The 17,647-nt window shown below is 36.6% G+C and overlaps 2 protein-coding genes across 2 annotated transcripts; one reads left to right on the top strand and one right to left on the bottom strand.

Moving 5' to 3' along the window:
- The first annotated feature begins 2,180 nt into the window (after positions 1-2,180).
- Positions 2,181-4,476, top strand: mc2r (melanocortin 2 receptor). The gene is made up of 2 exons (XM_077575364.1): positions 2,181-2,533; positions 3,939-4,476. The coding sequence occupies exons 1-2, from the start codon at positions 2,181-2,183 to the stop codon at positions 4,474-4,476; spliced, it is 891 nt and encodes a 296-aa protein (XP_077431490.1).
- Positions 4,477-7,790: 3,314 nt separating this feature from the next.
- LOC144057602 (melanocortin receptor 5-like) lies at positions 7,791-17,318 on the bottom strand. Its single transcript, XM_077575363.1, has 5 exons — positions 17,196-17,318; positions 14,098-14,302; positions 13,600-13,706; positions 11,871-12,059; positions 7,791-9,740 (listed from the first exon to the last, which is right to left on the bottom strand). The coding sequence occupies exons 2-5, from the start codon at positions 14,239-14,241 to the stop codon at positions 9,170-9,172; spliced, it is 1,011 nt and encodes a 336-aa protein (XP_077431489.1). The 5' UTR covers positions 14,242-14,302; positions 17,196-17,318; the 3' UTR covers positions 7,791-9,169.
- Positions 17,319-17,647: the final 329 nt, after the last annotated feature.

Below are 17,647 nucleotides of genomic sequence, written 5' to 3'. Positions count from 1 at the left end.
ACATATAAAGGAGAAAAAATACAGATATGTCAGAAATCTGGTTAAAACATCTCGGTGACTGGATGTATAAATATTAACAAACCTTGGTGAAAACAGAGTTACAGGATGCTCTGTGTCAATGTTGCTGCAGTGAAGTGGGAGACAAGGTTATTAAGATGAAATAATGATTAGAGTACCTCACTTTTTAAAAGCACCTAGTAAATGAATGAAATGAAAGGCGTGTATACCTTTGTGCATGCACGCTTCCTGCGGATTAGATGAAGTTTCACGAGAAAATAGTGGAAGCGCGCTCTCATCATGCTCTCTCACTCAGGCATGAGTGTTATTATAATAGAGCTCAGCTAAATAGGAACAAAACAGAAATCCTTTCAAAGTCCTTTTATACGCTGCCATTGCTGGTCTAATTTTTAAGTTGGAAAAAAAAAAACAATACAAAAAAACATCAGCTATACTTATGCAGCTTGTTCAACATGTCACGTGGCACACGTTCTCAGACTTTATCTTTTACACTAAATGACATCTATCAGTTTAAGTGAGTCAGAGGTAGGCTTATAATAATTTAGGGGTTTTCATTAGACTGTTGTCAATTTTTATTTTATTTTAACTTTTCTTTAAAAAAAAAACCTGTAGATTTTATTCTATTTTCAGAGCAGATTAATAATTTTTTATTTGGTTTGATTATTTTTTCCCCCAAAAATGTATATTTTTTAATTAGTTTTGGTATTAGTTTTCATAAAGTATTATTTTACGATTGCAAGATTTAAAAAAAAGTCACAATAAGTGTTATGTAATAAATTAAACTACAATTCTGAGATGACTGTTATTTGACTGTTATGACATTTTTAGTTATTTCGTTCATTTTCGTTAACTAAAATAACCTTGGTCAGATGTATTACAGGCTCAGAAATGGATTTGATCCGCCATAAATCTAATAGCTACATACGAAAAACAAGGAAGCCAGTTCACCTCTCGTAACAACAAGCTGTATAAAAAAATGGATGGATGGATGGATAGATACACAGATGGATAGATGAACAGATGGATGCATGGATGGATGGACAGACAGAAGGATGATGGATGGATGGATGGATGGACAGACAGACAGATGGATGAATGGATGAATGGATGAATGGATGAATGGATGAATGGATGAATGGATGGATGGATGGATGGATGGATGGATGGATGGATGGACAGACAGTCAGACAGAGAAACGGACGGGTTGTTGGTATATATAGATGGACGGATGGATGGATGGACAACAGACAGACAGACAGGCGGATGGAAGGATGGATGGATGGACAGACAGATGGATGGATGTATTGACGGACAGACAGACAGATGGATGAATGATGGACAGATAGACATATGAATGGATGAATGGATGGATGGATGAAAGGATGGAGGGATGGATGGATGGACGACCGGACAGACAGACAGACAAATGAACGGATGGATGGATGGTTGGATAAATAGACGGACGGATGGATGGACAGACAGGCGGATGGATGGATGGACACACACACAGATGGATAGACGGACAGGCGGTTGGATGGATGGACAGACTGACAGACAGACAGAACGGATGGATGGATTGATGGACGATGGACAGACAGACGGATGGATGAATGGACACACGGATGGATAGATGGACAGGCGGTTGGATGGATGGACAGACAGACGGATGGACAGATGGTTGGATATATAGACGGACGGGGGACAGGGACAGACAGACAGACAGACAGACAGATGGATGGTTGGTAAGATGGATAATCATCAAAAGGAAAAGCATAGTTTGTTTTAACTTGCGTGTCTTGTCTACGCTTGCTTGTCTTTCTACATGTGACAGGTGAAGACACATTTCAAAACATCCAACGTGACATCGAAACATTCACAGGGTGGAAACCATCTGGCCAAAGAACAGAATTCCCATCAAAACTGCAGGACTGCAGGAAGAAGATCAGGGGGAAAGACAATATGAGACAGGTACCAAATGGGCAGAGAAGAAGATCCTGACAGTATCCGTTAGGGTTCTCTAATGTTTCACACCGCTCTTATTCTACTGCAATTCCGCGAGGAGGGTATCGATCAACTATCCTGAACTGTTACATTAGATAATATAGAGCAAATGACAAAGCATAACAACAGAAGACGAGAGTAAAGAGCGCCTGTCTTGTCTGATGATGAACACCTCAATGAACAAGTCAGACTGCCCAGAGTTGAGTGTTCCTGTCGCTGTCTTCTTCACCATCGGCGTGTTCAGTCTGATGGAGAATCTCTTGGTTGTGGTGGCCGTCATATACAACCGAAACCTCCACTCGCCAATGTACTGCTTCATGTGCAGCCTAGCGGGCTTCAACACCGTCGCCAGCCTCACTAAAACCTGTGAGAACGTCCTGCTTGTGTTTGCAGATGTGGGGCAACTGGAGAAGGAAGGGTCTTCTGAAACCAAGCTTGACGATGTGATTGACTCACTGCTCGTTATGTCCTTTGTGGGTTCAATTTTCAGCTTCCTGGCCATTGCCGTGGACCGGTATGTATGTACTGTAGATCTCGGGGTAGGCACACAGCCACAATGCTTAAAAATGTATTTTGTATTTCAAATTGGCAGCATGGGCCAATCACAGGCTAATGATGGCAAAGCTTGGAAGTCGGAAGTCGCAATTATCCCGGTTGGCTTTTCCCAGTTCCAACATTGAAAGCGTTCGTCGTGAAAGTAAACAACCAAAATGATGGATAGTTATAAACTGTTTTTTTGTTTTGGTCCTCAAAACACATTTTGACCTCAAGCAAACTTGCCTTCTCGCAATTTTACTTGTATGTAAATGAATGTATAATAAAATGTACAATAAAATATTTTGTTTTAAGTTTTAAAACTCTTGTTAACATAAAAGTGGATTAAAAAACTAATAGAAATATGGCTGCAACTGTTAGTCATTTATACAGTAATTTCATGATAATTCATAAAATTGTGTTAAAATTAAAAAAGATGTACTGTACTGCAAAAATGTGATATGGATTTGTGTTGAAGTAATTTTACTGCCACTAGATGGCATAATTGCATTTGCTCAGTGCATTTTTCTTTTCATATTAAGTGCTATCTAATCTTTAACATTAAGTAACTTATAAAATTCTGCATTTTAAAAATAAAAATTGTAAAATACAACTTGACTTCAGTCTCCACAATTATATGCATTAATATTTAATTTATTGCTACTAAATTTTGACGGGGAGGCTGCGACTGAAATTTCCCTAGTACAGGCTTTCCAAGTAAGGGGCGATCATTAATCACGCGTTAAAAGTGGAGTTAAAGCAACTTTAAACTAACTCAAAATGAACGCACTAATTTTAACACCCTTAGTTTATACCATTCATGGTATGTGTTTCCATAGGGATCGCCATTGTAGAGTGACGTCACATTGAAGTCGGTCGGTGAAGTCGGGGTCCTTTCTTTCCCCGACATCGCAAGTGGGATTTCCGAATTCAAGGGGGCGTTCCCGTACACACTTCCTGGTTTGAAATCGGAAAAGTCCGACTTCCCACTTTCGTGGAATGCAGCATAAGCATCAAATCGAAAGCTACTGTGAATGCTATCATCACTACATAGATTTTTTTTTTAATATAGGGGACAATATAATTCAATCATCAATCATATAAACCATTACTACTTGGGCAACTTACCTGATCAATGTCAGCTGGTGGATCTTAAATTTTATGAGTAGTGTACATTTTTGGCCATAACATTGATTGAATTTCACCTTGTATTACCTTTAGGGCTTATGACTTTGGATAGTCTTACAGTCTAATAATCTAGCTAATTATTGGCAGTAATAATTTCTATATTTGCTCATTCTGAATATTATTTTTGAATTGGTCACAATTTCTTGTAAATCAATGCATTAATTCAGTAACCTAATCATTAATGCTTGTTATTGCAGATACGTCTCTATATTCCACGCACTCAGATACCACAACATCATGACGATGCGGCGCACAGGGACCATTTTAGGTTTCATCTGGACAACATGTGGCGCGTCGGCCATGTTCATGGTGACGTTCTTCGACTTCAAGTTCATCATGATCTGCTTTGTGTGCCTATTTTTGATCTCCTTCGCCGTCATCTGCTTCCTCTACGTTTATATGTTCATGCTGGCGCGTATCCATGCCAGAAAGATTGCCGCTGTCAACTCAGGTGGAGGTGAAAAATGTCGTTTGAGGTGGTGGGGTAGCAGTATGAGAGGAGCCCTAACACTTACTATCCTGTTTGGGGCATTGGTTGTGTGTTGGGCACCTTTTTTCCTCCACCTCATTATCTTGACAGTGTGCCCGAAAGACCCATATTGCGAGTGTTTCAGATCACTCTTCCAGCTTCACGTACTGTTGCTTATGAGCCACGCACTTATTGATCCTGCTATCTACGCATTCCGCAGCGCAGAGCTAAGGCTTACGTTCAGGAAGATGCTATTTTGTTCATAAGAGATGGGGCTTTTATTTAACCTTTGATGAGCTTCATGTCTGTTTATTTTCTTTACCTGGACAAAATGAACGTATGCTCAGTGCTAAATCAAAGCCAATCTGCTTCAGGACAGGATGACAAAAAAGTCCATTTGTTAAAGAAATTAGTCAAAAAGGTCTAATTTATCAGCTAAAGTCACAAATAAGATATTTGCTGATCTACAGTTTGATTACATCCATTTTCTACAACTTTCTACAACCCAAAAATATGACATTTGAATATTAAATCTGCACGGAGGCATGTTAGACTGGGTGTTGGTACTTTTTTTTAAAAGGGCAGTTTGCGCCGTTGTGCGCGTGAACACAACCTACTCCATTCATCGCTAATCAAAGCAGCTATCAGCAGCAGATATGTTAGCGTGGAAAAGGACGCAGTGGTCCATGCAACAGACAGTGTAAGCGGGTACAATCATTAAAAACAGAATGAGTTGGTGATAACCGCTGGAAACTTAATCCACATCACATATCTAACCCTAAATTGATTCGGAAAATTCTCTCATGGGGGCATGATAGAAGGCATTTTGCAAATACTGTACACGTGCAGTGCAACAAAATGAGGTGAGCTTATGATTCAGGGCACACAAAATAAAAGGAAAAGAGGATGAGGAAAATGAATTATGAGTGGTAATTGTGAATGTGCATCTGTCATTTGAGAAAATGAGTGATGCCAATTTTCCCGAACACCATCAAGCATCAGTTTACTGCACATTATAAGTTAAGCAGCGAGCCTGATAATAAGTAAGTTCAGACAAAACAATATACAATACTGTACATCTGTTTAAATTTGTTTACAGGTCATAAGACATGTTGTTGTTGTCTTGTGCTTCCATCGACAATTTCTACAAATTAGCACAATAATGGGTTAATTGATGCTAAAATTGATACTCACTTCCATTCTGCTGTTGGTTTGGTCTGTTGTTAATTTGTGTTTGGAACAGAAAGATATTCTTTGGTTTCATGAATTTTCTGGTAAAGGCTAAAAGTTACATTCAACAAAATGAAGCATTGGCGTTGTTACTGTAAATAGCTTATAGATTTTCAAATGTTGAGTGTTTGTGGTACACAATTCTACTTTTGTTATTTTGTTTGCTTTCAGAGTTTGTTAAGGTATTTATTGGGTCTAGAAACTCCCCTGCTTCCTGAAAACAAACTAAATTGTGGAAACTTAATTTAACGAGAAGACACTGTGTTCTATTACAGGTCGGGACAATATGTCTCCAACCATAAAAACCTTTTATTTCAACCTATTTTATTATCGGCCAGGGAATTGCTCTGGACCTTGTCTTTCACAAAGAAATGTTCTTTCTCAAATGAAACTTTATGTTGTAATCGAATCAAATTACATCAAGGTAATTGCTATCGGCCAGCCACTGTTTTTGTGATTAAAGTGTGCATAATCACCACTTCTTCCTTAGCTCGACTGATCAATGTCGCAATGTTAGGCAGAGTTGCATAACCTTTGCCCATTCCCTCCAGTGTAAGTACACTGCATATAAAAATGTATTCTGGTAAGATATTCTGTTCTTAATTAATTATGATTGGATCCTCTGCTGTGTAGTAGTGCCTTGTGTTCACTTGTAACTCTGTGATAATGTGAATGTGCACGTGAATGGTTAGCTATGTCTCTATGTGCCGTGAGGTTGACCGGCGACCAGTCCAAGATGTAGTCTACCTTTCACGCAGCTGAAAGGAATAGGATCGAAATCCACCCTGACCGTCAACAGGATAAAAAAAAAAAATACATGGAAAAATTAGATTCATGAAAGCATCTAAATAGGAGTTGTCTACTTACATTTAGCTTTGAATTGTTACATACATACATTATAATGTGTAGTTTTAGCAGCAGATAACACAGAAAAAAAAATCTACTTTCAAAAATTTATGTCATTTGTCAATTACGAACAGATATTTAGTTAATGTTTTTTAATATCATTATTTAAACTGAAACACCCCCCCCCCCCCGCCACCTAAAATTTTCTTAATAATATGTTCTATGCAGCTCCACTACTCTAAACATAGCATTCTGATTAATATTGCATTTGTTAAATATGAGTAAAGCAGAAAAATCCACCCCATTTTGCCAAATGCTGTTGAGGGAAAATGACACCACAGTTGCTCAGAGCTTAACGGCCAATCTTGGCTCATTTTACGACAGTCACATGACCAAACTCAGAAAACACGTGAGCTATAATTTTACTTGAGTCCCGAGCAACTGTGATGTCATTTTCCTTCAACAGCAATCATTTTCACATGAATCTATGTATAAACCTGCATATTTTGGAGTGGCCTCATATTGTGGACAACTATTTGTGACAAATAGGCTTTTTTTTTTACATAGCAAAAGACGTATACCTTTGAGTTCAAATCATAATTATATATTTTTTGTTCAGTATATACTGTCAATAATCCTCCCATTAATTGTACAAATATTACTGTAACATATATTACTGCTGTAATAATTCAATTTATCTCATGAGATAAATTTAATTACCTATGCATCTATCAATCTATCTAAAGTGAATATAAAAAAGCTTTTGCGTCATAAAATATAAAACCAAGAATGCTCATTTCACAAAGGTGCCTTCTCAAAATGGTGCATGGCAACATCGGAATCTGACTGTCAAGTGAAAATGCAGTGGAGTTGAACGTGCCCAATCTTGAACCACGAAGGAAGAGCTTTATTAAAAATTAGCAGCACAAGGAAGTGACAAACAGACACAAATGACAAAAAAAGTGAGAAATGATTGAACAATGCCACTAAAATAAACAAATAACATACAACACAAACGACGATCAAACCACTGGAACAGGCAGATGTTGCCAAGTTGGCAAGAAGTCCGGCATCTGTCCTATCTGCGCTTTAGGTGCGAGTGGGATCTAGACTCTACTCATCCGCAGTAACCCAAGCGAATGACAAAACAAAAACACACCGTAGACCTTGCAGCAAATGTAGCCAAGGCAGTCGGTTCCACAATCATTCATTCATTCCACATTTGGCCACACTACATGCTAGTAATAATAGTCAAACAGGAAGAGCTCACCATTTGGACATTTCACTTTATGTAGTCAAATAAAAATGCAATCATTCATTTAGCATGATAAAGTTTATTTAATTATTTCTCCTATAAAATTCCATACAGAGTGCATGAACAAGCCATAACAATGTGTGTTTTTTAGCAACATATTTGCTCAGGGAGGATGCCTGTTTATTTGAATATTGAACTGAAAAAATTACTTTTTGGGTTCGATATAGCCAAAACATATTGTGGGTTTTTTTTAGGTCAATTTTTGTTTCATTGTTATGCAGAAAAAATACAGGTTCATAACAGACAAAATAAAGTTTTAAAAATTCTGCTTAGTATTTACAGTTTTTATATACAAACGTGGTATCAGCAGTATGATATGATTACCGGCGTGAGAATAAAAATGAAGATTATTCGGCTGCAGTGAACAGAAAACACAATAACAAAAGTGGTTTCTTGTAAGTGTGCAATGCTAATGTTGGTGTGAAGATGTGAATGAAGTCCCAACTGAAGGCCCAGGTACCAAATATACAACCATTCCTATAATATCTTTCATTCCCATATTCTATTTCAAAATTAAATATGAAGTTGAATTGTTGTTTATTCACAGAAAGAAAGTCACGACGGATGGATTTTGCAAATGAAAAAGGGGTGTTCCAAAAGTGATTGATGGTTTTGAAAACGATTTAAATGCATGAGCAAAAAAACAAACAGAAGGCCCTATTTTCATGCCCAAAAAAAGATGAGCACAATTTGCGGTCAAACTGTGCGCATAGTTTGTTTTCTTTCTTTTGGTATTTTCGCAAAGGCTCAGTTAGAAATGTGTATTTGCACCGTTGTGGGCGTGAACACAGCCAATTTGTTTCCTGGCCAATGGGAGCGACTCAAAGGCAGGGAAGGCGCACAGTCTAAATGCCGGAACGCTAACAGCATGTGGCGCGGTCTGCCAAATTCCCAAATACGCTAAAGAAGGCTAGCACCTGTTTTTCTACCTGATTGTCTGTCTACAAAAACAGAGCCCAAAAACAGAGTTTGTCAGTGAAAAATGAAACACCTTCACAACAGAGAGCCTCTAATCAGTAGGCTAGTCAAGAAGTATCTCTCAGTTTAAGAAAGGTTGGTGACCCCTGGCTTACAGTATACTCATCTCGTTAAAAAATAAATGTGAGCTTCAAATATAATTTGTGTGCTTTTACAACAACGTGTCCTGTGGTTCTTCTTGTGACAATGAAATTCATTCTTCATATGAATATTTTTCTAACCACTGTGAACATTGAGAAGTAATGCAGTTAACATTCCCATTTTTCTCTGGAAATTACACCAGTATCTGGACTTGGTGAATCTTGGTGGTTTCTACCATATAACCAACAATTAATTCATATTATGTAAAATGTAAATACTGTACATAAATTTGGATTTATATGCTATTTTTAATACTTTATACAGGCACTTATTTTTTTCCACTTAAAACACTGGTCTTAAGTACATATATTGTTTTAGTTTGTCTATGATTTTCTATGAGCCAAATGTATGTAACGTTTGTCACAAATCAACTTCCGAAACGTACTATTATATCGGCTTTTTATAAAGTTCCGGTGTTGAATTCCATTTCATTGCTCACGTTCTGCTGTTCAGCACTTATCAGTCATAGCACAGATGCTGGTGTAGCAATTTCTTAGGTTAAAACAGCAGAATATCTCCTTAAAGGTTTTCCTCATTTCCTGACTCCTGAAGGCATAAATCAACGGGTCAATGACAGAATTGCACATGATAAGAATGAGGTACATGTTAAAATGGGACATGAAGCACACGCAGTAACTGTTCCGCGGACAAGAAATCATAAGGATGAGATGGAGGAAGAAGGGAGCCCAGCAGACGATGAAGATCCCCAGGAGAATGGTCAGCGTGATGGCGCCCTTCATGCTGGTGCGCTGATGGATGGTGTTGCAACCGGACAGAGCGGCGATGCGCTTGACGTGCGAACGCGCCAGCATGAACATGTGGCTGTAAAGGGATGCCATGATGAGCAGCATGCTGAAGAACATGGTCACAAGGCAGATGATGACAGAGGTGGTGTCGGAGTAGATGATAAAGATAATCCCGCAGCCTGTGCAGAAGGTCCAGATTCCCCCGATGATGCAGCCAGCTCGCCTCACAGTCATAATGTTGTGGTATCTCAGTGCATAGAAGATAGTAATATACCTGCAGATAAAAAAATATAGAAAAAAACATGTCCATGTTATACGGAAGCATATTGCATTACTTGAAAAAAAAAAAGCACAGTTTTTCTGACTAATTTTTGGGGGAGCTTTGTTTTTTTGAGTATTTTTTCTGTTTTTCTGTTTTTTTTTTTTGTTTTACTGAATTTTTTTTTCCTGTAAAAAAATAATAAATTCAGAAAAACAGGCTGAAAAAAAATATTTTGGAAAAACAGGGAAAAAATTATTAAAAAAAGCAGAAAAAATAAAAAAACTCCAAGTGACTTGTTGCAGACTCGCTAATAGCGGTAGCGGACACTTTCCCGCATACCTCCATATGCAATAAGATGGCCATGTTTACTTACTGGCTCTCAATAAAGGAATGAGTGGTTTGTTCTCTAATCTCTGATTGAAAACCCTTTTTTTTAAAAAAAAAAATCTGAAAAACAGGGGGGAAAAAATCAGAAAAACTGAAAAAAAAAATCAGAAAAACTGAAAAAAAATCAGAAAAACTGAAAAAATAATTCAGAAAAACTGAAAAATAAATATTTTATAAAACAGGGGGAAATTAATCAGAAAAACAGAAAACAAATATTTAAAAAAAAAAACAGAACCACCCCCCCCAAAAAAAAAAAAACAGGGGAAAAAATTATCAATAAAACAGAAAAAAATACTCAAAAAACAAAGCTCCCCCCCCCCCAAAATTTGTCAGAAAAACAAGACTTTTTTTTTTCTCAGGTGAATGCAATACGCTTCCGTAATGTGACCACTGATTTGGGAAGTAAGACTTTTTTGCATGAAAACTGTGGACCTCATTCACCTATAATGAGACCAGGGCTTGATGTCACACTTTTTACACTTTTATATATATTTCTTGGAATCAATAAACAAAAGTGTATCAGATGAAAGCATAGATTTTTAGGTATATATTTTGTTTTCATGTCATGTTATATTTTGTGTCAGTGCAGCACTGAAACACAGTACATTTTGTAGAGTTTATTTTACTCTAAACAGAGTCTATTTGATCTCACTCACTCTCAAAATTTACACTTGAAGGAGAGTAAAATATTCAGAGTAAAATAGTTCATTTTACTCAAAGTATTTTTAGTGTTTATGATGCCTATCCCATGAAAAACCTATTAAAGAGTTTTTCACTCAGAAATTCTAAGTATATTTTGCAAGGAGAGATTTTGACTAAATTGGACAATTTTATTTTATTTATTTATTTTTAAAGTAAAGTCACTCAAGGTTTGAGTAACAAACCCCACAACTTCAGGGTGGGAGACAGTCAATCTACTCCCTGAGGCACTCTGCTCCTACTTTATTCTGTACTAGTATAACTCGTCAGCTGGAATCTTCGTACCCCCGAGAGTTTTGGTCTCCTTTTGCACATTAGCAAACATGTAGGAGTGGCATCGCTCAGGTGATAGAGTGGCTGTCTCCCAAGCTGAAGGTCGTGAGTTTGTTCCTTTAACCCTTGTGTAACTTAAAAAAAATAATAATAACATAAATTTGTTAAATGTACTCAAAAACAATTCTTTCTTCCTTTTGAGTGAAAAACTTTACTAGATTTTGTCATAGCCCAATTATCTCATACACAGTAAAAATGAGTAAAATTTATTCTTATTATTTTGCTCTCTTCCAATTGTGAAATTTGTAAAAATTGTAAAATTATTTATTTTTTTAAAATTGTAAACAAAATTTACTGTGCAAGAGTGTGAACATGTGACATGTTGCTGCACCCTCGGTTAAGTTGTCTCACTATATTGGGAAAGATGTCACACAGGATTTTGCAACTAAAATGTTGTCACAAGGACGCACTTATTGGGGGTGCAAGGCTGACTACATCATCTTCAATTCGAGATCTTCTCGTCGTTCCTCAAAGAGTAAATGCACTTTGTTGCCATGGTTTTAGCTATTGATGGCTCTATTTTTGAGTTATTTTGAGAGAACAATACATTTACACTCTTATGTAAGCTGTAAACTCATCAACTGTCTCATTTCTTCAGGGTTGTCTCGTGAAAATATATAATTAAATATCTGCAGAAAGGTGAGGGGTGTACTCACTTTTGTGAGATACTGTACATTCTCCACTGTTTTTCTGAAGTTGAAGTTTCACAAGGTGACTGATTACCTGTCCACAGCGATGGCCACGAGGCTGCACATTGATGCCACCACGGAGATACAGATCATGGAATCAAAAATGTTGTCCATATGCCGGAGGAAGTACTCCTCCACCACCAGCTGTCTGTTGTTGAGCAGGTAGATGACGACCGTTTCCCAGGCGTTGGACACGCTTACTAACATGTCAGCTACAGCCAAACTGCAAAACCAAGAGAGTTTGTTATATTTCATGGCAAAGGGTATATTGTTTTCACACTTTTTTTTTTTAATGGAAGTGATCAGTTTGTCAATCACTAAGTAGACATTTAGCGAAAAAATAACATTATTAGGAATTTATCATTGCAAGTTAAAAAAATATGCAGTTTAGCATATGGATATTTGACATTGTTTCTCTACCCTAGAAAATCCAAAAGTACATTTTAACTTCTACATCACACGGCTTTCAAGTTGCCATTACAAGGGAGAGCATTATTTGTTCATCTTTCTTGGAATACAAACTTCCAAGATGTAACCAATTTTCTGTCAGAACACAAATTACATGCTTATCTTTGTACATTACAAGGGTTTCTTTTATGACAAATTAGCAACGTAGCTTCAAGGCACTTTCAAAATTTCCATTTCAAATGACAGTGGAGATCAGGGGTCACCAACCTTTTCAAAGTGAGAGTTATTTCCTGTGGACGATGGGAATGGCAACCAATTCGATACACACTTCACTTTAGTTTTGAATTTAATGTTCATTATGATATTTTCAGTTTTCTCTGAAACTACTGATCACGTCAATGATTTCTGGCCACACGATGTCTTAACATGGCAGAAAAAAGGTAAATATCAATAGACAATATTTTTTTCTGTAAGTCTCTAGCTTGTACAGAGTAAGTGAGGCTTGAATAACAATAATTTAAAAAAAAAAACACAATATATAACACAATGTAGAATACAATGTATGCTAAGCATTAGTTAAACTAAACCCAACTTGTGGGAGACAAACTAAAAACTATTCTTCCTTTAAAAAGATAATAATGAGCAAAATTTCATAAATAATCATGTCCCATGCCACCCCTATTTTTATATATATATAAATATATAAATATATAACTATTTCTATTAGTTTAACATTTTCTTCCACTTTTGTTAACAAGAGTATGAAAACCTAGAAAAAAAAAGTCTTATTGTACTTTTAGATCAGATATAAGATTTGTGATTATTCGTGAGTTAACTATTGAAGTCATGCGATTAATTAAAATTAAAAATTGTAATCACCTGACGAGATGATTATTAAAAATTAGGGGCGTCAGGCGATTACAATTTTTAATCGTAATTAATCGCATGACTTCAATAGATAACTCACGAATAATCACAAATTTTATATCTGTTCTAAATGTACAATTAAAAAAAAAATCTAGGTTTTCATACTCTTGTTAACAAAAGTAGAAACAAAATGTTCAACTAATAGAAATGGTTAAAAAGATTTTTTGACGTTTATAATCGTCAATGGCAGTGAATGAATTAATAACACTTGCGGTCCTTTTCCTGGGGTTGCAGGAAAATTTAGCATCTTGAAGAGCAGTTGTATAAATATTAACCTAAAGAAAATGTACCAAAATAATATTAATAGCAGTAATGGTAGCAGAAGTTATCAAAAAGTTGGTAAGTAAACAGAGCATTATTAGCATTGTTAGCAAATGATATGGCTGGTCTGTGTAACTTTTGGTTTTGTGCTCAAGTTGAGTCCTTACCTGCAGACGAAGAAGTACATGGGTGAATGAAGGTTCCTGTTCTTCACTATGGCCGTAATAACCAGGATGTTCTCTAATAAGGAGATGATCCCCAGGGTCAGAAAGACCTAAGAGAAGAAATTGGAGCATGTCAGTTTTAAAAAAAAAAATCACAAAGTGGATTTCCGATTTATGACTACAGACAAGTTATTGCCTCCTGCTATGCGACATCGATATATCTTTCTTTTTTTATGGTCTTGTAAACATGTTATATGACTTGGGAAATGGATGTGCACAATTCTGTTTCTGTGCCTACTAGCTAGCTGTAAATTGTATATTGCATACATTGTCAGATGCTGCTGAAAGAGAGAGAGAGAGAAAAAAGAGAGAATTATATTTTGATTGCTAAGAATATCAATTAAATAGTAAGCGCTGCCTAATAACTGGTTTTCTACCCAAATTTTCCTGGAAATGTGTCAAAATGAACTTGAAGTGTAACGTTCCAACACATGGACTTACCTCCACTGCAATGTGGAGTTGCTCACATGCTGCGGGTTTACTTGTCCCGCCCTTGTCTGGCAGGCTGACGTTGGAGAGATATGGCAAAGTGGAGTTGCCCATGAACATCTCCTCTTTGTAGGAGGACCCGAGAGACACGTTCATCCCTGTAGGAGCTCTGGTCCGAATCACTGTCGTTCAAGTCAGGATGGCATTTTATTGCAGGCTGACGGAGACGGTACAGGGTCAAAATGTTATTTCAGGTATGATTTGAATTTGTGCATTTTCTCTGCTACAGACTAAATTGAAAGCCGACATATTTTAGCTATGTATGGTATATGCACAGAATTCATGTTGCTTTGCATTCTATCCACACTTAAGAATATTATTGACTTGTGTGAGTTCCTCCCTTCTTAAAAAAAGTATTTACTGCAAGCAAATTAGGACATTTTTGAAGGTGAAATGGCAAATTCTTCATTTTTATCAGTGCTCAGATCTCAACCCAACAGAGCACAAACTCCTGCAGGCGGGCAGGATCTGTCTCTCTATATTTTATGCAGCACATAAATTTCCTTGAATTCCACTCAAAGTCAGTTATCCATCATTAAAATGATAACAATCAAAACTCAAATGGCTATCTTACCACATTTGACGTGCTTAACTAATTTGAAACATTTCAATTAGTGGGACGCAAAAAAACAAACAAAAAAAACGTGATACGCGTGATGTAAATGAAACTTCCAGCTGCATTTAAAGAGCCTTCCTCGAGCTCCCCCGATGGTGCCAAGGCAATAACAACGGCCATTAAAATAAATTTTTTTATAGCATAATAATTCACACTGTTCAAACTGTTACTGTTGTGTTGCCCTTGTCTGTATCCTTCATTTCAAAAAAGGAAAACAAAAAATCAATGTTGCAATTTTGGTATAAGAAAATATTGAAGCAGTTGATTATTCATTTTAATGTCATTAATTTTGTTCCTGTTTACATAAAACATTAGCAGTTTCTTTGTTACCTTCCTGAACCAAATGACCTTGAAACCATGATACGTGCGCAACTGTGACTTTTAGTTATACCCCTTTAATATATTCACTGAAAATGAAGGCTCTTGGTAAAATACTTGTTCAAATGTTAAATGTCATGTTTTGGTGAAAGAAGTTCACTTGGTTGTTTTATGTGAGTTGGAGCTTACTGAGATTCTTTATTAAGACAATATCATAAAAATAAAAATAAAAACTGTCATTCAATTTTTTTCTCTCTAGATGGGAGGAAAATGAAAAGCTTAAGATGGCCATGGGATGCAGTGGCTGGTAAAAGAGAGCTTCTGTGTTCGCATCTTGTTTCTCAGTAATGAGACACTTGGATCTTCCCTGTAGGCAAATTAACACTCTTTCTAGACTCATGACTCGTCAAGCAGATCCTGCAGCAAATTGTTTTGGTCTGTAGTACTTTCCAAATAAAGCAACCTTCAAATGATGCTTTCTTTTTATACAAAGAAAAAAAAAAAAGAACCTTGCATACTGCCATCTTACTGTAAATAATGAAGGTGCTCATGTTATTGACAGTTTATTCGTAGTGATACAAAATTACACACACACACACATATATATATATATATATATGTATATATATATATATATATATTTCCAGTAAATATAGTAAATTCTCCGTTCTGAGCTTGTACATTCAAATCACTGCTCAGCCCATCCAATTTGGAGTTTGTTCTGCCAGCGCTTGTGTAGGTTTGCATACAAAATCATCCATCTTAAACATGTGAATTTAAAACCGTGGGCCCTATTTTCATTCCCAGTGCAAGTCTAGCACAAAGCGCAGTCCAACAGTGCACTTGGGTGGAGTTTTCTTGCCTTGAATCTGTCTGCTGTGCACCTTGATCAGATCCACCAAATTTGTGTTACACCACCTGTGCTACTAGTTAGACCTGGTTTTACTGAGTCTAAAATCTCTTCTACTTTTTTTGTGACTAAATTGGTGGTGTCCCCGGCGGGGCTTGGCTCCCGTTTTTACACTGAATGGGAGTGTGATTGTTTGTTTGTCTAAACTGTGAATTAACAGACAAACAGTCTGTGTGTGTAACAGCAATGCCAACGTCAAGCAATATATCACGAGTATGTCCATTTTATTGTCTTTCAGCACATGATTAAAAGTATGTTAAGAACCATCTGCGATAACGAATTCATTCATTTTCCATTGTAATACAGTATACACAGTCTTTGTCAGGAATCCCACTGCGTGATGCATACCATTAGTTACAGTTAAAGCAGATTGGCTGATTTCTTTATTGCAGTTTTCAGGGAACATTCATTGCCTATACACAATTGACATCATATATTCGCAGACTGGGATGAAAAGGTTGGTTTTCTGCAGCAACAACTAATCAGGCACATTTCATTCCCTTACTATTAATTCATTAGTGAAAGAATAATCTTTGATAATGAAATACTCTTGCAAATAAGCATTCTAAATGAAATAACATTGTTAAACAATTACAGTAATATGCTGTTTGAAAACCTCAAAGTGTGCAACAATGTGGCTTTTTCAAAATAAATCTAATTAAGTCAGACGGTACATTGAGTTGTTAAACACAAAATTGTGTTGTTGGCTGGACTCTTTAGTTTGTAAAGCCAGACAAGGTATTCAACATTATTCGTGCGGCTCTTATTACTGACACCTCACATAAAGAAGTACAACTTTTATAATGAAATACTTTGCCAAAACACTTTCTCGACCCTGAAAGGCCATAATACTGTCATATAAGGAGGGGATGAAATTACTTGGGGAGTTGGGGACATGTAACCAGGTCAGGTATAACAAACTAACCTGCATTTTTGACATAAATAATTTAGAGAGCATATATATATATATATATATATACAGTATATATATATAAAATCATTTGTGATGCTGAGTTAATTAATTTCACTACTAACTTCCTAATCTGCATTGTAAAATAAATTGAATTAAAACAACACTATACATTTGAAGTTTACTCGTGGTTCAGATACTCATGCAAAATCTAATACGACACGATTCAGGTCAGTTTTGACAAACTAGCTGTTTTGTTGAGTACGTACGTAGATGAGCAATGATGAAGGACTCACCTCTTGCTGCAGCAGTGACTCAAATCCTCTCTTTAGGTTGAATGGACTGATTGCAATGTTCCTGTGTGGAACATCAGACTAAAGGATTCATGAACCAAGAGAGTGAGGATGCTATGCAGTGAGGGTTTCAGAGAGAAAGTGAGATAGCGAGTGTTGGCTTATTATGTGGGAAAAAGCTTGCGTGGTTGGTGTGTGTGGTGTCAAGAAGCTCATGACATCGTTTATCAGCCATCTTCACAGTGATTTGTAGCAGCCAGCGGTAGACAACTTATTTATTGTTTATTATATAGTGTAGTTTGTAGTGTATGAGGAGCTCTTTAAAAAAAAGAGGCAGACTGATCTCATGTGAGATTAATCTTTGTTTACACTATTGTCACATTTCAGGTCACCGTGGACAAAATGGGATAGTCGTGAGAGGGACAGAAGAAGAAAAAAAAACACTGAAAAAACAA

This window comes from Vanacampus margaritifer, chromosome 9, assembly GCF_051991255.1.
Source record: "Vanacampus margaritifer isolate UIUO_Vmar chromosome 9, RoL_Vmar_1.0, whole genome shotgun sequence".
In the NCBI taxonomy this organism is placed as follows: domain Eukaryota; kingdom Metazoa; phylum Chordata; class Actinopteri; order Syngnathiformes; family Syngnathidae; genus Vanacampus; species Vanacampus margaritifer.
This window is presented reverse-complemented; position numbering and strand designations above follow the sequence as displayed.

What these genes read in the sequence shown, in the direction of transcription:
- mc2r (XM_077575364.1), top strand. Translation starts at nt 2,181, where the DNA reads ATGATGAACACCTCAATGAACAAGTCAGACTGCCCAGAGTTGAGTGTT. An exon ending in CTGGCCATTGCCGTGGACCG is followed by an intron (nt 2,534 to 3,938) that starts GTATGTATGTAC and finishes TTGTTATTGCAG; the next exon opens with ATACGTCTCTATATTCCACG.
- LOC144057602 (XM_077575363.1), bottom strand. Translation starts at nt 14,241, where the DNA reads ATGAACGTGTCTCTCGGGTCCTCCTACAAAGAGGAGATGTTCATGGGC. An exon ending in AACTCCACATTGCAGTGGAG is followed by an intron (nt 13,707 to 14,097) that starts GTAAGTCCATGT and finishes TTCTTCTCTTAG; the next exon opens with GTCTTTCTGACCCTGGGGAT. An exon ending in ATGTACTTCTTCGTCTGCAG is followed by an intron (nt 12,060 to 13,599) that starts GTAAGGACTCAA and finishes TTGGTTTTGCAG; the next exon opens with TTTGGCTGTAGCTGACATGT.